The 26,426-nt window shown below is 35.5% G+C and overlaps 1 protein-coding gene across 1 annotated transcript in view; it reads left to right on the top strand.

Moving 5' to 3' along the window:
* The window catches only part of LOC150105530 (reversion-inducing cysteine-rich protein with Kazal motifs-like), a 279,764-nt gene that overhangs the window by 121,442 nt on the left and 131,896 nt on the right, over positions 1 to 26,426 (top strand). Inside the window, exons 7-8 of the mRNA XM_090394242.1 lie at positions 20,742 to 20,936; positions 25,066 to 25,199. Of these exons, the coding sequence (XP_090250368.1) occupies positions 20,742 to 20,936; positions 25,066 to 25,199 (329 nt within the window). The remainder of the gene's footprint in view (positions 1 to 20,741; positions 20,937 to 25,065; positions 25,200 to 26,426) is intronic.

Genomic DNA, 26,426 nt, shown 5'->3' with positions numbered 1-26,426 from the left:
TTGGTGCAGAATAACTTTTATAGAATAATGACTTTAACATTCATTCTACTCAAAATCATCTTAATAATTTATGTAAAAGTGCTGCATTGATTGGATTGGCAGTCCACAGCAGTCAAACTAATATCCTAAAAAAATAAAAAATAAAATAAAAGGAAATATTAAGCTAAATTTGCCTATTTTTGTTTAGGAGTACCCCTTTTTATAATGTCATTGGCTTTTTACTCAATTTTTTAGGGTATTACTAATGTTTTAAAGACAAATACGTGAAGAATATATGAAGAATAATTTTGGACATATCTTTGTAGGATATTCCTGGTTGTCTTATTCAGTGGCATCTGGCAAAATACATTTGTACTACTGCTGAAGTATGACTGAAAGGAAGTGGGGGGAGTTGGAGATGGAGAGAGAGAGAGAGAGATAGGGAAGAATTTCAGGTGAGGCAAGAGGCATGCAAATTTTAAAACCCGGGTTTTAAGGGTGAACTGAGAATTCTTTGGGAAGAAGGTGAAAAGTAGAAAACTTTTTGGAGAAAGGAGGATAGAATATGATGGAATAAGATTAGGGGTGGGAGTAATGGGGTGTGAGTTGTTCAACAGTGTGTCGTCTTCGGAGCTTGTGGAAAAGTGGAGGCTATGTCATGTCGGCTTGGTGTTTTTGTTTTGGGTGTATCTGTGTCGTTTTCTATTGGTCGGAATCATGACATAATTTTTATGTTTAGGAGCTTCCAACTCTTGGAGATTATATAGGGGATGGTGAATGTTTATTGAGTTTTTTGTCACATTTTATGGTTATTGTTTTTGATATTCTATGCATTGTTTTGTTTTCCTGTATGTCTATTATTATGGCTTTGTCGTTTTGTGGGGTATACTTCTGTTCAAGAGCGTGAACTGCTATTTCTGTTTTTCCTGTATTTTATATTCTGTTTTTCTTTTGGTTATTTCATTTCTTATTTTAAATGTTCTGGAATTGGTATGTTGCAGTCATGAAAGTGTTCTTGTAGTCTTGCCTATAAAGATCTGATCATAGAACCTGTGTAGGTGACATCACAGTCTTGTTGGCAAGGAAATTTGTAAACTACTTTGTGGTGTTCTAGTATTTCTTTGTATATGTGAAATTTTGTAGATTTTAGATGGGTTGCCAATTTTTGGTTCATGGTTAACACCAACTCATAGTTTGAATAAAGTCTAATTTATTATTACAGTCAGTATTTTTGTATCTCTCTACATTTTCATTTAGATTTATTCTGCTTTCATTACTGGGAGCAGTTTTTCTCTTATTTTTGTAGTATGGGGGTGTCTCATCAGAGCAGAGTCCCTCATTTCTGTCTCTAGCATTATGTCTTGATTGTCTTATGGCTGGGTTTTTCATTCCAATGGTACTTCTTCTGTGATCTGTCATTCTCTGATAATTCCTTTTCCTTCCATATATATTCTCCAAAGAATCTTCTAAGTAGGATAGTCTGTCAGACTTGTCCTTTCCTTCCCTTCTTCTTCTTGCCTTATTAGATTTTGGATGTAAACTAATTGCTTTGGCAAAGTTGATTCCAATTATCAGTTGATCTGTTTTGCTAACTTCTAATTCAGGTGTAGATATTTGCTCTTGTAATGTTAAGTTTGTGATAGGTTTAGCTTGAGGTTGATAGATTTACTAGAATTTGAGCCATCGAAATCTTCAATTGACTTATTAGTAGTTGGCTGTACTTCACTTGTAGGTTGTATCACATTTGTCTTACCATACCTTTCTGTTTATTTTTTCCATCCAATATTTGTAGGTGTATTATTTCTCCAGATTTTTCTTCTTCTATTCATTATGGATATCTCACCCTTAGAAAAGTCACATGAGAAACAATAATTTTTCATAAAGTTAGTTCCCAAAATGATGTGAGAACTCAAGTTGGGTGTTGATGGAATAATTAGTAGATCCTGCCAAATAAATAACCCAAAATTTGGTAGAAAAATCCTTGCACGAGCTTTCTTATATGCCATAAAAGTAGAGTCAGAGAGAGTAGTAATTCTCACTGGTCTTCTCAATTTAATAATATTTTTCCATATTCCGTGCTTGATGTGCATAAGGTAGTCTCTACTAATAGTTGAAGCATTGCAACCTGTATCAAGTAAAATATTACAGTGATACCCTTGGATATTTCCTCTGATTTTCATCATTGATTCATTCATCTTAAAAGAGTTATCAAGATTACTATGCATTTTCTGAGGAATCTGTCCAAAATTCAAATCCCATCTATTGTTTGAGTATGTTCCTGTAGCATTGGAACAATTCCTAGCAATATGTCCAGTCCTGTGGCATCGAAAGCACCTAGGAGGATCCTTATAGTTGGAGAAATACTCTTTCTTTGCTTGAGGTTGAGAGGTTGTGGGCATCTGTAGATTGAGTCTTTCTAATCCATGCACCACTTTGTCCAGATTTGCTAATATAGGTTGATTCTGTTTCTTACTTCTTGTTCCACCATTTTGTTGATTCCATCTGTTGTAGGGTTGTGGCTTTCATGAAAAGTTGTAGTAATAACTACCAGCTGCTTCATTACTTCATCATGGCAATCCATTTACTGGTTGATGTAATCTTTTTACTTCATGATGAATTAAGGTTTTTCTTTCTTGCATTAAACTGTTCTTATTGGATAGTTCTTCACTCTCAGCTATATGATTAACATTTAAGGAATTTTCTCCATTCTTCTTCTTCTTTCCTTTTTCACTTTTATTTGCCTTTCCAGTTTCAGATTGGTTTAAGGAATAATCAGTCTTATTTATAACGTTCACATGACTTTCATTGGATAAGGGACAAAAGTCTCCTATCATTTGTTCTTTTTCCTTGACAACTTTGAAACATTCATCTAAGGTGTTAATTTTCTTGTAGGCAGTCTCTCTCAATTCTGGTCTCTCACCTTGGCGAAACTGCTAGAAAACAGCCGAATCCAAATGAGGTTTATCTTCATTAGACATGTTCAAACTGTTGGAAAGAGTCAACATGCGATTATAAACCTCTGTAACACTTTCTTTATCCTTTTGTGTGATCCTCTGTAGTTTCCACAAGTTGGGTCCAATACTTCTCAATCTAGAGAACTGTGAAATTAAGATATCTTTAAATTTCTGATATTCTAATGTTTCCTTAAGCACTGGAGATGAATATAAAAACGTCCTTGCCTTACCAACTTACTTCGTAGTAATATTAGTAATTGAAAATCAGTCCAGTTTGCTAATTCTCTAAGCTTTTCAACGAAGGAAAAAAAAAGTACATCATCTGATTCTTCTCTCAAAAATTGAGGAAAAACCTGTTGGGGGTTTACAGTATGGAAAAATTCACTATCTTCCATTCCCGTATTGGATGCAACAGCCATATTAATCTATCAGCTTCAAACTTAAATCCTATAATCTCAATTCTAAAATAACCTTTTTCTTTGCCTGATTCTGCTCCATAACCTGCTCACTGTGATTCACTTAATTTTACTGTCAAGATTTTAAGAATTACTTCTTCTTCTACTATCACACAAAAATTCAATAGCTTAATTTATACTAGTGAATTCACATCCTGTCGGCTGTGCCATTTTGTTGGAATGTCCTACTTAACTGACTGTTCCAATTATGTTGGTTTGTTAAACTTATCCTCACTTCTTTAAATTCCGTTCTTCTTCATTAGTTATTGATTGATGCTCTTCTGAATATAAGGAAATTAATATTATACTGTGCCACTCTATATTCAGATTAGTCTAAATAACATAGAAGAATCAATCATCAACTATATTTATATTATCACCTTATTTTAGGCCGAGGTTATCAACAGCACTTAACACTTCTGCAAAGGTCCGATTAATTTTATGAGCGATGCAGTGAAAGAAAATCAGGCAAACACCCCAAGTTTAACTCAACAAAAGAAAACATTTAATGTGGCATAGTACAACATATACATTCAAGTATAACTATCTGCAAAAGGTTATCAAATTGAACAATTACAAAAATTCATATTCAGATATTAGTAACTTCTTGACTAGGTTTGAGGATTATGACTAATGTTGACATTTCTTAATTCCTAAAGCATTAGTATTTCTTATTTCTTTCACATAGATCTCTCTATCCAATTAGATGAATTAAATCATAAATACATTAGCTCAGTTTAAGGTAATCAGAATAATTACAATCCATTAACTATCAAACATTCACTTTTCAGTTCTTTATGCTCAGTCAATCACGTTGAGAATAGTTCTTAAAAGTTTAACCTTCCAAATGTTACTATAATTAATCTTATGACAAGCTACACTGTATTCTTTCTCAGTCAGCTAACACTCAATAGAACAACATTCTCTTCTTCTCTTCCGTCTAAGATGGGTTGAGTCTTCTCTTGAGTAGGATCTTCCAGTCTTCTCTATTCCTTGCTGTTCGAAAAAGTTCCTTATATGTTCTGCATCCCGAGATGTTCTTTATTAATTTCAGCCAGGTAATTCTTGGTCTTCCAGGTCTTCTTTTTTCAGTTGGAAAAGTATTGATTAGGACGTTAGGAAGTCTGTCTGCATCCATGCGTACAGTGTGTCCAAATCATCTCAGTTGTTGTTTTCTAATTTTTTCTATTATTGTCTTTTTATACAATAGTTCTTGTCTGACTGTGATGTTTGTTTTCTTTTCTATCCAACTTGTTCTATTTATTTTTCTTAAGCATTTCATTTCAAATGCCAGCAGTTTTTTCTCTCTTTTTTAACTGTCCACACTTCTGCTCCATAGATGACTGTTGGTATAATTATTGCTTCATATAATTTGATTTTGGCTTGTTTAGATATCTTGTTTGTTTTCCAGATTTTCTGTATTTTCCCATGGTGGTCCATCCTATCGCTATTCTGTATATGATTGTTTTGAGTTCATCTATTGTTTCCTGTTAGTTTTGATCCAAGGTATATGAAGTTGTCTACTTGTTCTAATTGTTCTCCGTTTAGGGTGGCTGAGATGGTAGTTCTGTTCCTCCCTATTTTCATCACTTTTGTCTTTTGTATATTTATTGTCATGTCATATGTTTTACAGGTTTCATTTAGCTTGTTGATCAACTTTTGTAGTTCATTTGGGGTTCTTGCAAGAAGGAAGAGCTCATCTGCATATTTGATATTATTTATGTTTAAACTGTTGACATTGATTCCAGGCTCATTGTTTATTGCTTTCTTTACAACTTCTTCTAGATATATGTTGAATAGGCATGGAGATAATGGGCATCCTTGCATTACTCCTTTTTGGATCTATATGGGTTCTGTTTTGAGTGTGTCCTTTTTAATTATTGCATTTGTCTTAGAGTAATATTTTATCAGAAACTGTATTATATATTTGTCTATTGCTTTTTCTAGTAGAATTTTGAGAAGGATTTCTCTGTTGATGTTATCAAAAGCTTGTTTAAAGTCCACAAAACAACAATATAGTTCTTTATGGTCTTCCTAGCTGAGTTTTGCTAGTTGGTGCAATGTGAAAATTTGGTCTATTGTTGAATAGTTTCCTCGGAAACCAGCTTGTTCTATGCTTATCATTTCTTCGTAGGTGTTTTTTAATCTATTTTGTATAATTCTTATGAATATTTTATAGGTGTGAGGGAGTAAATTGATTGGTCTGTAATTTCTGCAGTCTCTTTTGTCTCCTTTCTTGTATATTGGGATGATCTTTCCAGTTCTCCAGTCATCTGGGATCTCTCCTGTTTGTAGTATTTTATTGAATAGGGTTGTTAAATATTCTATTGATATGCTGCCTCCATATGACCACAGTTCAGTAGGGATAGTATCAATGCCTGGTGCTTTATTGTTTTTCATCTGTTTTATTGCGTATCTAACTTCTTCTTGTAAAATTTTTGGGTGATCAGAACAACATAACACTTATTATTTCGAGGGGAAAGTACTTCTGTACATCTAACATCTGACCATTGATTGACACAACACCACAGCTAAGGTCAAAATATATCCGACGGAGATAACTGTTATAGCTTCACAGGTTATAGAAAGGACAACTCTTACCGGTTTACTGCTTCTACACATCGAATTCGCATAGGTACATTTGAAATTCTTGTTGACTTTTACTTTATGGCAACACAATTCAAAAGAAATCTTCCTCTATAATAACTGAATTATAGACACAGAAATGCACAAGTCTTGATGCACTTGGTTTAAGTTATCTACTAATTCCTTATTTTCTTCTATGTATCAACTTCAGTTCTGCACTATTCTTCCACTAAACATTTGGAATTTATCATAGTATCACAACTCCCATAGAAATAATTCGAAATGCCTATTAATTCCCGGTTCTTCCTAGTCAATTTACGGCATATATAAATTCCCCCTCTGCCACTCGCTACCGCACTCTATGCTCTCTCTATTGCTTCTTCCTATATCTTACTTTCTTTTTCGAATTAACCCTCTTCTCCTCTTTCCCGCAAAAATCCGGTTCTGACCAGTTCAGCTCATAACAACTCACTTCTCCCCTTTGTATACAGTACTCACGCTCTAATCACGCGCTACCTAAAAATAACTCCATTTCCTTGACAGTAACCAATCAAATCTCATTAGCAGAATTGCTTAAATTTACTTTCTCTTTCATTTACAATAATAAAAAACATATATCACAGTTCATTTAGGATATATTTACAAGTTATATAAAGAATTTATACAGAATAAATAACTAAAAAAATTACAATTATTATTTCAATAAAAATTTAACAGTAAGTGTTTAATTTACAATTTACATAGGAGCAAACTTAGCTCAGGAAATACAATATATGTTAAATCATGAATGAAGTATTAATCATCATCATCATCATACGTATCAAGGATTTAGGCCTAGTATGGCCTGTTCCGGCCTTAGAAGTCATCATTGAATCGTTTAAGAGGACGTCCTGGTTTTCTTTTTCCTAATGGCTTGTACTTTAAGGCTTGTTTTGGTAATCTTTCTGTTTTCATTCTTTGAACGTGTTCCATCCATCTATGTTTATATTTTTTAATTTTTTCAATTACTGGTTCTTGGTTTAGTTCTTTCATAATATCTTCATTTCTTTTGTGATCAAATAGGGTATGCATTGCAGTTTTTCTCATAAACTTCATTTCTGCTGTTGTTAATCTTTGTTTGTCTTTTTGTTTTATTGTCCAGATTTCACTCCATACATTAAGACCGGTAGGGCTAATGTATTGTATACTTTTAGCCTGGTTTGTTTTTGAACTAGGTTTGGTTTAAATATAGAGTTAATTACTCCTGTTATTTTTAAATATTTTGCAATTTTTATGTTTATATCTTTTTCATTTTCATAAGTGATCATACATCCTAGGTAGTTAAATGAATTCACCTGTTCTAAAATCTTGTTATCTAATACTATTTTAGTTCTTGCTGGATCTTGTCCTTTAAAGGCCATAGTTTTTGATTTTTCCGTTGATATTATCATACCATAATCTTTGGATATCTCATTTAGATTTAAAATAGCTTTCTGTAAGTTATCTTCAGAATTTGTAATTATTATTTGGTCGTCTGCAAAGAGGAGAGTGTTTAAGTTAACTGTAGATGAAAGTTTAATTCCTTGATGTAAATTTTTACTGTATTTTATTATTATTTCATTTAAGTAGATATTAAAAAGAGTTGCTGAGAGGGGACATCCCTGTCGGACCCCTTGGTTTATCTCTCTTGTATATGATAGCTCATGATTTAATCTTATTTGTATTTGATTATTTTCATATATACTTGTGACAGCTTTTAGGATATTATTTGGTATTTGTCTTTCTTTTAATATGTTAAATAATATGTTTCTTTTAACTTTGTCAAATGCTTTTTCAAAGTCAATAAATGCAATATGTGTTTCTAAATTATATTCTCTTCTTTTCTCTATTATTAATTTTAGGCAGAAGGCTGGGTCTATACATGATCGTCCTTTTCTAAATCCATTTTGTACCTCTAGAATAAATTTTCGGAATATTTCATTAGTTTGTTATTTAAGATTCTGCTGTATATTTTGTAACATGAATTTAGTATACTGATACCTCTATAGTTTTTAGGGTCATCTCTATTACCTTTCTTAAAGATAGGAATCACAATTGCTTTTTTCCATTCTATTGGGGGGATACCAGTTGAGTAAATTTTATTTAAAAATAATAAGAGTCTTCCTTTGAATCTTGTTCCTGCATATTTATATAGTTCTGAACCTAGCTTATCTTCTCCAGGTGATTTTCCGTTTCTTGTTTCTTTCAGGCTGATTTCTAATTCTTCTTTAGTTATTTCCTTTTCATTTTCGTTAATTGTTTGCCAGTTGTCTTTTTTAAAATATTTGTCTGTCCACAGTTCTGTGTAGTAATTTAGAAATTCTTCTAATTTCAATTCAGTGTTTAATTTTATGTTTTCTTTGGTATCTGCATTTAGGTGTTTCAAAATCTTATATACATTGGGTCTTATTTTATATAAATCATGTTCTAAATTAGATACAAATTTATTCCATGATTCTCTATGTCTTTTTCTGACTTCTCTTTTAGCTATGGCTTATTTTGGCTCTTATTCTTTTATATTCTATTTCATCTTCTAATCTTTTACTGCTTAACCATTTGTGATAGGCTTCTTTTTTCTTTTTGATTATTTTATTATTATTATTATTATTAAACAAGACCTCATGGAGTCAAAGACTCATCTAGGAGGTCCTTTTATCTTACACACACATCTCATCATACCATGTCTTAAACACATTCAAACTACTTGCAGACACCACGCTCTCAGGCAAGGCATTCTAATCACTCACAACTCTGCACGAAAAAAACCTGCCTCTCACTCCCTTACTGACACCCTCCTTATACAGTTTCCAGGGATGACCTCTGGTTCTCCCCTGATCTCCCACTATTCTCTGTAGAACTTCTCCACCATTGATCCTATAACAACCCCTTACCAACTTATAGGTCTCTATCATATCTCCCCTCTTCCTTCTCTCCACGAGACTCTGCAAATTACATCTTTTCAATCTTTCCTCATACTCAACATTCCAGAGGTCAGAAACTACCTTAGTCAGTCGCCTTTGGACCCTTTCCAACATCTCTTCATCCTTCTGAAAACCAGGTGACCAAATCTGGGCACAATAGTCCAAGTATGGCCTAATCAAAGCCTTATACATTGGAACAAGTATCTCCCTACTTCTACATGTCAGTGTCCTCCGCATCATTCCCAGAAGTCTTTGTGTTGTCTTCACAATTTTGGCGATGTGTCCCCTAAATTTTAGATCCTTATCCACTATCACCCCCAGATCTCTTATTTCCTCTACTTCCAACAATATATTCTCACCAAGCATAAATTCTGCATCCCATCTTTGTTTTCCAAATTTTAAAACTTTACATTTTGCAACATTGAACTCACATCCCCATTTGCTTGCCCAATCACTCAATTTATTCAAGTCTTCTTGCAAGGCCACAACATCTTCACTACTCTTTATGGTTCTTCCCAACTTTGCATCATCTGCAAACAACTGAATATCTCCATCCAAATCTTCACCAATATCATTAATATATAAGTTAAATAGTAATGGCCCTAAAACAGACCCCTGAGGCACTCCACTAGTGACTTTCCTTTTCCTGGATATTGCACCCCCATACACAACTTGTTGATACCTATCAGATAGCCAGTCTCCAATCCAATGCACTAATCTAATATCCAACCCCATCTGCTCTAGTTTGACTGTCAACTTATCATGAGGTACTCTATCAAAAGCCTTTGCGAAATCCAAGTATATTACTGTGTATCCTTCTCCTCTGTCCAAGGAAGCAGTCACTTTATTGTAATAAGTAAGTAGATTACTAAAACATGACCTCCCTTTAGCAAATCCATGCTGTCCATCAAAGATTATACCATTGTTGTCAACCTAACTCTGGATCCTAGTTCTCACAAGCTTCTCCAACAACTTAACCACAACACCTGACACACAGATAGGCCTATAGTTTGATGCTTGAGTTCGATCACCTCCTTTATGAAGTGGCACAATCTTGCCCTCCTTCCACTCTTTAGGAACTTGACCAAGTGCAAGACTCGTATTAAAAAAATATGTCAAGGCAGGTGTCAACTCTCTGGCACACTCCTTCAGAATACGTGGTGATATATTATCAAGTCCCACAGCCTTATTTACATCTAGTTTACTCAACTCCCCAAACACCTCTTGCTCACTTACAGTCAGTCTCTCCTCCCCATCATCAACTGCTCTTAATCTCTCCATGAAGTCACATTCACAAGATTGAAAGATCTTTATGAATTGCTCATTAAGTATCTCCACCACACATTCTGCAACAGCTGTCTTTATACCATTTTCTCTTATCAGTACCATCCTTCCATAATCAATCTTTCTTTTGCTGGCTACATATCGAAAGAACTCCCTAGGATTCTTTTTGGCTTCATTAGCTAACTGCTGTTCATACCTCTCTTTAGCTACTCTCACCAACCAAGTCACCCTCCTTGCCTGGTCTTTGTAGACCTCATGAAATTGGTTACTTCCACTTCTCTTATGCTGTCTCCACAATGCCTTTTTTTTCTGTATTGCATGCTTAATCTCTTTATTCATCCATCTCACACCTACCTTATTTAACCTTCTTACCCGTGGTATACATTTAGACATTGCATCTACTAAATAGTTTTTGAAAATCCCCCAAGCTGCATTGATCTCTTTTCCAGCTAACTCCTCATTCCATGCTACATCTGCAAGCTGTCTCCTGAGCTCTTCATAATCACCCCCCTTGTAGTTCCACATATACCCTTTTTTCACAGGGGTCCTTGCACTGCTGGCAACCACCCAGGTAATCACCTCATGGTCACTTTCACCAATTGGTGGATGATTTGACACCTCATTTATAATTACATCCTCCGATGAGATGACCAAATCCAAGACCCTTAATCCTCGTGTGCCCTCTGTTACATACTGTCTGAGGTAGTTATCCCTCAAAAACTCAAGAAACTCATTTTCTTTACTTCCAGTCGCTATCTCTTCAATCCAGTCTATATTGCCATAATTAAAAATCACCCATAATGATCACCCTTTTCTTATTTGCTTGGCTTATTTGACTATACATTTCACTATCATCACCATCCACATTACCAGGTCTATAACAACATCCCACCAAGTATTTGATTCTATTCACCTCTATCTCACACCATACTGCCTCAAAACCACTGGCCCTATTTCCCTCCTGCATCTCTACCTTGTATGGACATAACTCTTTCTCTATCATCAATAGCACTCCCCCTCCCTTTTTATCCCTTCTATCCTCACGAAACACATCATACCTTTCCATCTCTATTTCTGTCAGGATGTCGTCCTCATCTAACCATGTCTCACTTATTCCAACAATCTCTGGGTACACAGACACAATTAGTGCAACTATTTCATCCGCCTTGTTTCTTATGCTTCTAGCATTGGTATACAAACACAACAACTCATTTCTGGATCTACAGCTAGTTCCACTGATACCATTCACTCGATGTGCTCTCTCCATGCTGGACTGGGGCCATTTCTCTTTCTGCTTCTTCATTTTAGAACCCTTTGCAACAACATCTGTTTCCTCTTGATCCCTGGTCATCCCATTACTTTCCTGCCTACACATGCTCTCACCTCCTCTTGGAGCATCCACCTTTCTCACGCTGTATCCTTGTCCACCCTGGGCCTCCCCGTTTCCCTGCTCCTCTTGCACACCCATTCTCTCATTTTCTATACTCATACCACTCACCTCTCCATTCATTTCCACTTCTTCAATCTCTCCTGTCTTACTCTCCTGCTTTATTTCTTTGATTGTATCATCCCAGATCTTCAGTTTTTTTCTTTTATTGAATTTTTTAGTCTTTCCTAAGCTTTCATTTGCTGCTGCATTTAGTATCGTTTTTATATTAAGCCATTCTATTTCTATTTCTTCATTTTGTTTTATTTTATCTATATACTGGTTAATTCTTTGTTCATATAGCCACTGTACATTTGTGTCATTCAATAGTCTAGTTTTATAAACAAATGTTTCAATTTTTCTTTCTGTTCTTGTTACTTGTAGCCATTTAGGTGGTAATCTTAATTTTATTTTAACAAGGAAGTGGTCGCTGCTTATTTCATATCCTCTGTGAACTCTAACATCTAGTGAAAATTTTGATGTCTTTTCATTTAATATGAAGTAATCTAATATTGATTTCAATCCTCTTGCTGCCCAAGTATATTTATGTATGTCTTTATGTTTATAGAAGGAATTCATTATTTTTAGGTTATTATAAACTACAAAGTCAATCAATTTTTTACCATTTCTGTTTAGAGTGTGTTCTCCATGTATTCCTATATTATTATTAATTTTCGTGTTTCCAATTCTTGCATTTAAGTCTCCTGCTAAAATTATGTAATCATTTTTATTTATTTTATTATATATGTTTTGTAGCTGATTATAAAAATCAATATTATCCTGTTCTCTTCCTTCTTCTGGGGCATATAAACCAATTATTGTTAAATAGCCTCTATCTATTTTTATTCTAGCTTCTATTATTCTTTCATTCCATAATTTATAATGTTTTAACTGTTTTGAAAGGGAGTTATGAATCCAAATCATGACTCCTGCTTGTGCTCTTTGGTCTCTGTCGACTCCACTGTATATCACATTAAAATTTTCAGTTCTCATAGTTCCTTTTAATTTCTTTTTTGTTTCAGTGATTACTGCTATTTTAAAATTTCTTTCATTTAATAACTGGTCTAATTCCATTTCTTTATATGCTATTCCTCTTACATTCCAGTTTGCTATGTGTATTATATTTTGTCGTTTCCATTTTCGTTTTCCCTTTTCCATTCCAGGGTCGTTTCCCATAGATTCAATCCGATTATCTTTTTCTGTCAGCTTACAAGTATGGTTATGTTCTCCATGTCAGGGGACTAGCCTGGCGATGGAATAGTTCAGTGGTAGGGCTGCTACCTTAAGGCTTCTGAACTCACCTTCTTCCGAATTTAAACCCATAGGAGGAATAGGGTATATTGAAGGGGAAAGGGTAGATTATAGAAGAAATATAGTAAGGTTTATAGAGAGGACATAGTTGTAAGGCCAAAAATGAAAAGACCCCATGGCCCTCGAGTACTCTAATAGCACAAGGGTCATAAAGTAAGAAGAGTTGGCTGATAAGGCCTTATAGGAAAGATTAAAGTAAGTGGGTCTTCCTCAAAGTAGGAGAAGGAGAGGATAGATCCAGCTAAGGGTCCATGGGAGTGCCGCTTCCCTTACAATCAAGATGATTGCCCCTTATGGCCCTGTTGGTCCACGAGTCCTTATTCGGTATATTCGGACCACCCCACCATATATATATATACACACACGCATGCATATGTACACACACACACACATGGTGGGCTCCGCTATCCGCCATCCAGGGGACGCGCTCTCTAGGGGTTACAGGGTCCCCTGAGAGATGAATATAGATGTTACTGTTAAAGTATTAATAAATCATAAAATTCTTCATTCACAATTTAACAATTTGTAGGCTTTGTATGTGTTCTGGATGTATGGCAATTTGGTGATTTTTTGTGTTTGGAAGCTTATTTTGATTGTTGGATTGTTTTGATGGGTTTTTGCTGTTTTGTTGGTATAATTTATTAGCTGGTTGGGTACTTTCAGTTTTTAAAAATCAAATCTGTGTTAATTTCTTTATTTCCATGTTGAGATAGTTTTGTAGTGGAAAACTTGTATGCATTTATAAATTGTGGTAAGATGACTGATTTTTTGATAGAATAAGGATGGCATGAGTTAAAGTGGAGGTAAATTCTAATATGTGTGGGTTTGTGGAATATTTTTATGGCTATTTTGTTGTTTGTTCTAATTAAAGTCAGGCTTAGAAATTTATGGATTTTTCATGTTCTGTTTCTATAGTGAATTTTAGTCTGTTGCTGAAGTCATTAAGGGACACTTGTAAAGTTGTGATGCATGTTGGTTCTCCAATGAATAAAAAATCAACCAAATATTGGCTGCAAAAGGTGATGATGCCAGAGGAGGAGGGAAGAGCTTAGTAGGTGTAATTCTCATGTGATAGAAATAATTCAGCTAGTTGTCCGCTAATATTTTGGCCCATAGTGAGTCTGAAAATTTGGATATAGATGTTACTGTTAAATTTAAAGTAGTTTGCTGGATTATTAGTTTTATCAGGTTTCGATATTGCTGGGTTTTAATTTTGTTCGAACAAAAAAGAAAATAAATTTTGTATGTTCATGGAACATACAAAAATTAATATTTATTTAGAGGAGTAACATGGAAATTTTTCCAGAAATAATACCTATATTAAGCTAAATGATCATGTTCTTGAAGAAATAAAATGTTTTCACTGCCTTGGTTCTTACATCGATACTCGGACATAGCAAAAAATGAAAGCATACAGCTCTTGAATTCCATAAAAGCCTAAATAATATCTGGAAATCTAATCTCATTGCTACAAATACCAAAATTCATCTGTATAAACCCACTGGTCAAGCCATATTTGCATGTGGTTCCCAGACATGGAACATAACTACCTAGTGAGCAGTTAATATAATCAATAGCCTTGGGACAATATGCCTGTGTTATAACCCCGTTTTTGTTGTTTTATCGTTAATCTTTAATTTCTTTAACTCTACTTAGCTTTTAACATTAAGTTTTGTATCTCTTATTCTCAGACTTCAGTTGCCGACAAATTTGTATAGATTAAAGACTGTGCCAGCCAGCAACTAAATTCTGATGCACTATCTAAAATACTTGAAGAAATTTGTAGGGATCAAGATATATGCAGTCGTGGTCCCTATTCTCATATCACTATTGGTTTCCCCTTTAAATGCATGGTACGAAATTTTCCAAATAGTAATTCAAATCTGCAGATGATATGACAAACTCGATTGATTATGTTAAAAAGAAACACATTTATTATTTCACAAAGACAAGTATACATGTTATTTAAATTCTTAACCTTAAAAGAGTCTGGGTTCCCCTTACTTAATTAAACACATTTAAGCTCCTGCTCTATGATCTCTTACTGGGCATAAATTCCTCACTTCTGTACATATATCTATCCTCAGACTCTCACAATTAAGTTACCTGATAATATCATACATGAAACATTACATATAAACACTAGACAATTCAATAAATCTGACATGTAATTCTCAGGACAATAGTACTTATTTCTACTTAATTCTCTCCCCCAAAATATCTGTTAACATTCAATTACTTTCTGAACATATGACATTACTTTTCGTAAATCACTTAAACAGTCCGGAGCTCGGCCTCCCGTTCGGCTGGAGCCTAATATGCTTTCTTCTTAACAGTAGACAAAAGTGTCCAAATTGCAGACTGTTCTTATGGCACAACACGTAAATGGCGTGTGTTCTTAATTTCTGTTTCTTTACTCCACGGATACTTTAATCCTACATTAATATAAGAAAATCTTCGCTTACCGTTCTTGCTTTGACTAGGTATTCTGACCTGTTCACTGTACCTCCTCTGATGGCGGGCTTTGTTCCTTTGTTCTACACGAGCCGAAAACACTCATGCACAGATCTGTACGCTGACATGGATTTCATCGGCGTCTCTTTCTCCTAATATGTTTGAACACATTGTAGTTGCAGCTTTGACCGATGTAACATGCATAGCAAGGGGAGATCCTTGCTACACATGGCGGCAAGCTCTACATAGCTCTCCTACGGGAAACTTGGTGCCGACCCTCGGAGACGAGACACAAGAGGTAAGAGATAAGAGATAAGAGAATGATTCGAACTCCCACCGAAACTTTTATACTCCGGAACAGCTCCCTCACTCGGCAGTGTCGTCACGCATACAGCGGCAGCCGATTGGACGCCGTGGCTACAAACTGTCTTTACATGCCTTAAACTTGTACTTAGCTTATACATATTTATTTGTTAATACTACATGACCTTCTACTTTAATTCATTCACAATTACTATCTCAATAAACATATGGGCTATCTTAAAGTGTTTAGAATTTACACATCTGGTTATTTACATTTTCCTGGGACATTATTCGGTACATTTCCCATCAGGAGGCATAAGCATGTCCTTATCCCTTCCTTCTGAGGTAACGTTAATGTTGGGTGGGAAAAAGGGATGACTCATCACCTTTTTCCGACACAACACCTGTGATCAATAATGGAATACATGGCAAAGATCACATTCCTAATATTACCATCATTTTTGAAGAAAGCCAGGAATTACTTTTAATAAAAGCAATTCAGAAAAGTCAGCTGAGGTGGTTAGGACATGATACTTTGAAATCTGCCCTCACCCACTTTCAGCCGACCAACTAAAGGAAAAGGAAGGTTATAAAAACAGTTTTGGCAATCCATTCATCTACTCATTGGATATCATCAGATGCCATATGGCAGTGGTTAAATTCTAAACGAATAAGTTCCGGGGCCCTTAAAGTAAGGACATAAATGTGAGGCTATTGCTAGATTGTCGCAAAATTTTTTAAAAATTTTATTTATTCATTCATTCTGGTGGAGTTAAAGTCATCAGGCCTTCTCTTCCACACCACCAGAAACATTAAATACAGATACAAATACAAAATTACAAATTAATATAATACTTCTAGCATATTAAAAGATAATTGTCTGCATGGTTAGCCTAGTGGCTTTGCGCTTCGCAACCATATATATGCCTGGGAAGGAGTGTCCTAGGTTCGATTCCTGTCGACGACGTGAGGAACTTAAGGATCTTCCTCAGCCGTAGCCAAGTTAGCCAGTCTTGGGCATGGACAGCAGGGTTTTTTCTGCCAGGTTTATCTGCGGTTTTTCATCCCGCAAGCATGCAAACCAGTCTTCTGAACACACAGATTACAGCCAAGAATACTGACCCAGCCATAGGCCTGACTCGTCAGCCTATGCTGGTTCTAGGGCTTGGATAAAATTGGGGGGGGGGGGGGCTTAGATGGTGCTGTACACTCCCGCAAAAAGGGGGGGTACTGTACCATCGCACAGAAAGGAAGGAAAAGATAATTCAATTTAAGATAATATTAGGTTATATGAGCGATGAAAAAACAGTAGGTCTATTCAGCTTGTTAAATGCAGAAAAGAAAAAAAAATGGAAATACAATAATGATGAAATAAATAACTCAAATTCCTTAGTAAATTTCTAATTTAACTTATTTACACTGTAGAAACATTGAACAATTATTGTCCTATTGATATTTGAATGAATATGCTGTAAAATGTAAAATAATACTGCACTTTTTAAAGATAAAGTTAGACAAACATATGCATTTACTCATATCAGTAAATTAAATCTGAAATATAACTAGTGAAATGTGACTTTCCTGTACCAAAAATATCGGGACTTACCCTTAGTTAACAGTTGCAGGAGGTCTACAATAGTTTCCACAAGGCTTGTAGAAACACATGGTACATGATTTCATGAGCTAAAGAGTTCTGTTCTTCTACAATGTGCCGCAATGAATTCTCACTTTTACTTCTAATAATTGATTTTTGCACTTTTGTGAGATTTGGGATCTCTGTGTGTGTAAATTTTCTTTGAGTTGCATTTATTGGCATTGTTTAGACTCTTCCCCTTTAATACGTATTAATCCATTTATCTACTCTGATGCTAAGTGAATATCCTGATGTGAAGAACTTGCACATCAGGGTCTGTACCTCTGCAGATGTTATACATTCCAAACCTCTATCCTACAAAATAACCAATTGTATTTACCTTTGAATACTATCCACTGGTCGAGTGTCCAGCAAGTCAGCAAATCTTTCCTTTCGTTCAACGTATTAATATTATTGCATTGCAACTGATGGGAATCCTGTGTTTCTGTGGATTTGTTACAGACTTCTTCAGAAACTACACACAAACTGTCATTACAAACTCGTTTTGTATTATCACTGTCATCCGAGAGCTATTTTTCCGTTTAAAGAAGGTATCCATAGTTGAAATAGTAGGCCTACATAAACACAAAAATATTGCATGCTTTTCTTTGTACTTCTCATAATCATGAGTTCTGATAAACAACTGCTAATCTGCTGTTCTGTTGTTGGTTACTGATTGCTGACAGTGTTGCCAACCAGAAAAGACAAAATATCACTATGAATCTGTCAAGATTCCACTACACTATGCTGCAATAATGTTTGCTTGTCAATCGCTGCAAGATAATGCATTACAGGAAGCTCCAAACCTCCCCTTCCTTTTCATCATGCGTTCGTAATCAGGCAGCCGTTGATATTGACTTTATATACACTTCAAAACTGTAAACAATTGTTGAATAATAACACAATAAAGTAGGTATAATTACCGTAAAGAGAGAAAAGTCACAAAACAGAAAAATGTTCTGGATCCGAGCCCAGTGCATGAAAAAAGTTCCGGTCCAGGCCCTGGAGGGTCCCCAGCTGAATTTAACCACTGCCATATGGTCATTCAGTTGCTTGGTGATGTGCTACACCAGTCCTCATCAAGTGGTCCTGTTGCATACTGAATGTTAAATTTGTGTTTGGAGTGATGACTCCAAATACACCATCCATCCATTTATTGGTCTCATTGAGTCTATCCCTTCCTCTTTTTCCAATAATTTGACTTTCTATTACTGTTTCGAAAAATCCTCCTTCCATCCTTTCAGCATGTACAGAGTATTTCAACTTTTTTCTGTCAGTATCCTTAAGGAGCCTTAAAGTTCTACAGATCCTTTCTAGCATCCATTCATTTGTCTGCCTTTCAGTATATGATATCCTCAATAATCTTCTGCAACACCACATCTCAAAAGCAGTGTTCTCTTCTTATCAGACTTCTCTAGGTTCCAAGTCACACATCCATAAGTTGCTGTTCGATAAGCAGCTATATCCAGAATCTTCAACTTTTATTCCTAGATAAATCCATCCTTCCAGATTTTAGACAAATCTCTGACTGTTGTTTTAGCCATTCCTGATCTTCTTCTGACATCTTCTGAACAGCAATTCTTCATGTTAATAATGGATCACAGGATCCCATTCTTCATGTTAATAATGGATCTCAAACTTGCTGACTTTCTCAATTAAGATACACTTATTTCTCAGGAGCTTCCGTATCTGTATTTCCTTTCAGAACCATAATCTTTGTCTTGATAGGATTAAGCTGAAGTGCTCTGTTCTTACTGATTTCATTAACTTTGTCATGGATTTGTCTAATTCTTCTTTGTCATTGCAAAGGAGTTGTGTATCATCATCATACCTCAGATTACTGATTAATCTACCACCCGTTGTAATTCCTGTCTTAAGTTCATCCAGTGCTACATGCATAATGTCCTCAGCATAGATACTAAACAGGGGAGGAGAAAGTAGCATCATGACATTTAGCACATATCAGTACAACTCATCAGCATACCTCAGATTACTGATTAATCTACCGCCCATCGTAAATCCTGTCTTAAGTTCGTCCATTGCTACATGCACGATGTCCTCAGTATAGATACTAAACTGGTAAGGAGAAAGTAGCATCCTGACATTTAATACATATCAGCACAACTTGACTTGCCTTCATTTAATAACTTTATCTCTACAGGGTGTTATATAAATTTTTCTGTATATATATATATATATATATTTATATTTCCCTATTCAGCAAAGGTTGGTCGATTGGTAGAGCCTCTGCTAATGGCTCACGCAAAAAGTTAAGCAAGTTTGAGCCTGGTTAGTAGTTGGAAGGGGTTTAATCATTCATGCTGTTGGCTCACTCTCCCTCAATGAATCTTTGGACTCCTTGGAGGTGTCACATAATAATAATAATAATAATAATAATACTTAAATAAACAATGTTGATATTTGTAATTATATTTTCCCTTATATGTTCAGTTATATAACATTAACAATGTGCAACTTCATACAAGTAGGATTTTTTGAAAGAAGAATTTTAACTGAATAAACCTATTAAAGAACTATTTAAAGTAAAGAGCCAATAGGCTTCATTTCGGCGATGTAAAACATTATTTAAATTAAGGGGATATTAAATCCCACATTATTTTAAAACTGAATAAGAAACTCAAAGATCGAATCAAAGAGTTTCAATCAAATTTCGCCGAAATGAAGCCTATTGGCTCTTTACTTGAAATAATTTATGGCTGCACCTTTTTGACAACTCATATAGCAGAGTATGTAAGTTCTTTTCACTATACCCTTAGTATTATACTAAGGGTATAGTGAAAAGTTTTAAAAGTCTAGCTACTCACTGATGAGATCTCCATAAAGATCGAAACCGGTCTGGGTAGTGACCTCCCACCATAATGTATAACATCATACATCTCCTAGGAGATGGGTTTTACATTATGGAACATACTAAGAATAGCGATCAGAACTTTCTCCACCTTTGCAACGAGTTTCCCTAGTTTGTACTACGTACTTGAACTACGTGCTTCAGCTTATGCTAGTAGTCGTCGATACGTTTATAGTTACTATATTCGGCTTGAAACTCTTTGATTCGATCTTTGAGTTTCTTATTCGGTTTTAAAACAATGTGGAATTTCTATTAAAGAACTTTTCATTTTGAGGAAAAAATCTTCATATTTTATATGCCTTAAGAATCTAATTTATTGGTAAAAGAGTGCTGCATTATTTCTGCAGATCATTAAAAAATATAAAAAATTTTTTAAAAAATAGGCATTTGACTATTTACTCTTTTATATTGAAGAATTTAATGCTTAATGTTTGAAATAGTTAAATATATGAGAGTTGCATTTAAATTAAGTACAAAATTATATTGACTCCATTAATTTGCTTAAGAGAATCTGTACCAATTTTTATCATACTTTTCTGTCATTACAGCAGGGGAAAAATGCTGCAAAAATGCAAAGACCTTAGACTGCCAGTTATCTTGCAAAGAAATCTTTACTAGTTCTGTAACACCAAGTGTTGAAATTCGCAAAAACGTCATTAACAGCTGCTCTCAGGATTCTCCATCTGTTATTCATTGTGTACGAAATAATACACACATCACTCCTGCTGAAAATCCCACTAGAAGTAAGAATTACCTTTCCTCTTTCAGTAAAAAAAAATTTAAAACATTAAATTGCATTGTCGTAACAAAATAGTCTGTTTTTTTTTTTTTTTTTGTGGTACCTCTTTCTGAGTTCCTCTTTGCACAGTGTGTATCGTACAGTGATCTTTGTATAGCAGACACCTTTTGATTTGAGTCTTGTTTGAAATGCAGACTTTTCAAGTGAGATGATTTACCTAGTTTCATATGGAGGTGGTAGGATTTTCCTTTGAAACAGGCAAATGAACAAAAATAACACATGCAGTTAATAGACATAACAAGCTTGTTTCATTGTCTTAAGTTTTTCAGCTATAATTCCAGATAACTAACCTATTATAAACTTCTATCATCATCATCATTGCTTGGTATGTATCCTCAAGGGATATACAGAATATCATAACAGTAGTATTCTTTTGCTTTACAAGTTTACAGCTAAAATTGGTTTCATTAGTTTTCTCTTAATGTTTTTTCCCCCACTCCATATCCTGCCTTGCCTCTCTCTCTCTCTTCCTGTAATAGGAATTTATTGCTTATCTATGATAATTATTTTGATCCATTTTATTAAGTACTTTCCTAATATGTGTTAGCATCATTATCATTATATATATATATATATATATATGCTTGAAGGAATGCTTTAGAGATTTGATGGAACCATTGGCATACTATTTAACATGAGTCTTGCAGCATGATGAGTCCCAAAGTAGAGAAAAAGGGACCTACAAATTATAGGCCAATCTGTGTGTGTCTGGAATCATTGTTCAAATTTTACAGAAGTTGAGGAGGACTAGGATTCAGAATTCTGATTAAAGCATTATTACCTATGATGGTCAGCATCGGTTTGTTATGGGAGGTCTTGTTTCAGCAGTGTGCTTGCGTATTACAACAAGGTTAAAAATTCACTAGATAAAGGAGACGCATATACAGTGGTATACTTGGATTTTTCAAAGTTTTATTAGACTGCCACATGAGAAGCTGGTAGCTGATATTGAAACAAATGGTATTAGATAACAGACTAGTAAGTTGGATAGCTGATTGGCTGTCGGACAGGTATCAGTAGAATGTGTGTATGGAGGAGTGGTAACCTAAAAGAAGGTCACTAGTGAAGTGCCACAGAGATCTGTTTTGGGACCATTATTGTTTAACTTGTATGTTAATGATATTGGTAATAGCTAAACTGGAGATATGCAGTTGTTTGCTGATGATGCAAAGGTGGGAAGAACTATGAGAAGTAGAGCAGACAGAACCTTGCAGGAGGATCTTAAAAGACTATGTGAGTGGGCAAATGAGTGGAGCTATGAGTATAATGTTGCAAGGTTTGTATACAGAGTATGCAATTAATGGAGAAATTTTGAAAGATTTGGAGGAGATGAGAGATCTGGGAGAGTGATGGTGAACAGAGACTTGAAGTTTAGGGGGGGGCCCTTTACTAAATGTGAATGTTCTCTTTATTATGGCAACAATAAAGATAACATTCACATGCAGAAGCATAGCGGTTTGTTCTCTTATATAAAGCCTTCATCAGGCTGCATATCGAATACATGTACAGATTTGATCCCCTGGTTTTCAAGGGAATGAAGATATACTGGAGTGGGTTCAGAGAAGGTTCACTAAAGTTGGTATCAGTTCTCTGGAATGTGGGATACAAGAAGAAATTGAGGGAATGCAACTTGCAGAGCCTTGTGAACAGAAAGAGAGGGGGGTTTGATTGGGATATACAAATTGGTGAGGGATTGTTACCAGATTAATGTAGAGTAAATTTTTCATGGAGTATTATTATTATTATTTAGGCCTCCAAGGAGTCAAAAGACTCGTCACGGGAGGTCCTTCCTAGGAAACACAAGTCTATCATGACTCATCGTGGGAGGTACCTCCTAGGAAACACAAAGTCTATCATACCACTCCTTAAACTCATTAACTGTTCTTGCTCTCACCACTCTATCAGGCAATGCATTTCACGGTTCAATGCAAAGAAACCACTCCTCACCCTCTTGCTCACAGTTTCCTTTCATAACTTCCAGGGATGGTCCCTTGTCATTACTCCTTCCCGCTGTTCAACCAAGCAAAAGAACTCCCCAGTGTCAATCCTGTAACCATCTCTCAACAGTTTAAAAATCTGAATCATATCACCTCTACTTCTATCCACCAAACTCTGCAGTCCACATTCCCTCAGCCAATCCTCATAAACTAACATTGTACAGTCCTGAAACTGTCTTTGTTATCTGCCTCTGTACCCTTTCCACAGTTAATTTATCCCCTTCAAATCCTGGGGACCAAATCTGAGAACAATAGTCTAAGTGTGGTCTGATCAGGGTCTTATACAACGGAATGATAACTCTTTTATCTCTGCAGGTCAGCGTCCTTCTCATTATTGCAGCAATCCTCTGTGTTACCTTCACCATCTTTGCAATATGTCCCTTGAATTTCAGGTTTCTATCAATCATCAACCCCAGATCTCTTGTCTCCCCTACTTCCTCCAGTATAGCTCCTGCAATAGAGTATGCAGTGTCCCATCGATGTGTCCCAAACCTCAAGACCTTACATTTTGCTGCATTAAACCGATACTCCCATCCATTTGCCCATCTGTCTAGCTTATTCAAATCCTCTTGCAGGACTACCACATCTGCACTATTACTAATAACCTTTCCCAGCTTCACATCATCCGCAAACAACTGAATATCCCCCCCACAATCCACTGACAATATAAAGTCATTGATATAAAGGTTAAACAATATAGGTCCCAGTACTGAGCCCTGTGGGACCCCACTTGTAACCCTCTGCCTCCTTGAAACTGCCCCACCATACACACCTCTCTGATACCTATCAGACAGCTAATCCTGTATCTAGTTGACCAACCTGACATCCAAACCCATGTGCTGCAATCCAAATATCAGTCCATCATGTGGCACCCCATCAAATGTCCTTGCTAAATCCAAGAAAATGGCAGTACATGCCTTTCTCTTATTCACTGCTCTTGTAACTTTATCACAAAAGGCCAGCATCTCACCAAAACAATTGTACTCCCCCCCCTTCAAATCCATGCCGACTCCCACAGAAAACACCACCCCATCTGCCCAATGTTGTATACGGTCCCTAACCAATTTCTCCAGGATCTTAACAACTACCAATGACACACAAACTGGCCCACAACTAACACCTTCAGTCTGCCACTGACCCCCCCCCACACACACACACAATGGCACCATCCCACCCTCACTCCACTCCCCGGGCACCTCCCCCATAGCCAGACTCTCACCGAAAAGCCAGGCCAAAGGAGCTGTCAGTTCCCCAGCACACTCTCTAAAAACTCATGGTGAAATACCATCCAGTCCCACAGCTTTACTGACATCCAGAGTACTCAGTATTTGGAACACGCTCTCCTCCTGCACCTCTAAACCTTGAACCTGCCCTATCCTTCTAGCATTAAAACTGACTCCTCCAGGATGAAATACTCCAATAAAGTGTTCATTGAACAATTCCACTATGTCCTCTGCATCAGGCACCCTATTCCCATTTTTATTCCACAATGTCATTCTTCCACAATCATTTCTTCTCCTACTGGCCACATAGCTAAAAAATTCCTTAGCATTTTCTTTGGATCTTAGGGCCAGTCTCCTCTCATATTCCAGTTTCGCTTTCCTTACCACACTAGTCACTCTTCTGGCCTGTGTCTTATATTCTTCATGCATCTGCTCTTCACCTGTCTCCTTATATTTCTTCTATAGCCTCTTTTTCACATGAAGTTCCTGTTTAATATTGTTTGTCATCCACTTTACACCAAATTGTGTCCTCTTCTTCACTTGTGGAATACAGCTTACTATTGCTGCTAACAAATATTCCTTCACAATTTCCCATGCACTAATGATATCCCGGCCTTCCAATTCCTCCCTCCATGAAACTTCCTGAAGTTGACGTCTAAGACTATTATAATCACCTGCCTTATAATTCCACATATGTTCCTATCTCTTTGATACTCCTGCATGTCTAAACATATTGATTCTTTTAATCATTGCTTAATTACGTCAATAGATGAGTCTCATTTTCTTTTATATTTTTAAAAATTTAAAGAATACAAGAATCATTTATTGTTTTATTGGATCTCTTTTTTTATAGATCTTCACTGCTGTGATCGATCTCCCAGTAGTCAATGTCGGATGACTTGTAGAAGCATTCTTCGCACTAAGACAACAGGACAAGAAATTGTGGACAGTCTAATGCAAGGTGGCTGTGGACCACCATTACCTCATGTCAGTATTGAAAACTCAGTTTAAAAAATAATTTCATTTTGTTATTAATTGCACACCTAATTTAAAAATAAGGTTATTTACAATTTTATTACAAGCCATTACCATATTATAAAACTTCACCTATTAAAGATAATTTGACAGTAATATCTGACAGCATAAACTGAAGTAATAAACATTATTAAAACTATGTAATAATGTTTGTCACTTCTGTAATAATGTTGATTATACTATTATTATATTACTCTAACTCCATCAAGCTTGAAGATATGCTGAAGAATTTGTTGTTGGTAATATTCTAACATAAATTGTTCGGTAAAAAGATAATATTAGATAAGCATCACTGTGTTTTAAACATCCTGGACCTTTTTCTTAACCAGCTTGCCCTCTGCATATACTATAGATATCAATCTCTCCTCTTAGTACCTGCCATACCTTGCATGTGTTTCCTTTTCTATTGATCAACTTTCATCCAGCTAATTTCAGCCTCATGTCTTTTGGCACAACAATATTAATAAATGGGATAAACTTTGTAATTCCATACAGCAATCAGACTAAAGAAAAAATTAGATGTCTCTTTCCTTAGTCAGATTGCTATGGAATCACAAGTGAATCATTTCATTATGGAATTATTCATCTGTTTGTTCATTCATTCAAAACAAATGTTCTGAATGAATGAATCATGTGGCACAATTGCATCACAACTGTGCCACATGGTCAATGCATTCACTGCTTGCAATGCAAAATATCTGCCCCTCATTATTGCTAACTGTACTCTTACTGAACTACCAGGGATGATCTCCTCATTCCCTCAGTAGCCAAAGAAATTATTCATTCCTTTCTTCATTTAACTTTAGCTCATATAATTTCCAGTTATAAAACTTGTTATATAAGTATTATGACTCAGAATAATTTAACCTTGCCTTTACATATTTTTAATAAATTTTTCTGTTTAAAAGAATGCTGTTTATTAACGTGTGAAACATTTTAATACCTTTCACCTTTTTCTCATTTTATAAATCACTCAAAGGAAGAAATAAGAATTAAATGTAACTGAGATATAGTACATGTGGCTTTTTTTTGGATAATATCAGATTATCTGTGTTACTTAACATTTGAATGTAATAAAATCCAGGTAACTATACCTGGATTTCTTGAAAGATGGGGAGTTGTAGAGAGGATCCAGAGGTGAATCCAGAAATTTGAAAGTTCTGTGGAATGCTTCCAGTA

This window comes from Typopeltis vanoorti, chromosome 6 (genome assembly GCF_054136105.1).
Source record: "Typopeltis vanoorti isolate ZY-2024b chromosome 6, IOZ_Tvanoo_1.0, whole genome shotgun sequence".
Taxonomy (NCBI): domain Eukaryota; kingdom Metazoa; phylum Arthropoda; class Arachnida; order Uropygi; family Thelyphonidae; genus Typopeltis; species Typopeltis vanoorti.
The sequence above is the reverse complement of the archived record's forward strand: the minus strand, read 5'-3'. Positions and strand labels throughout refer to the sequence as shown.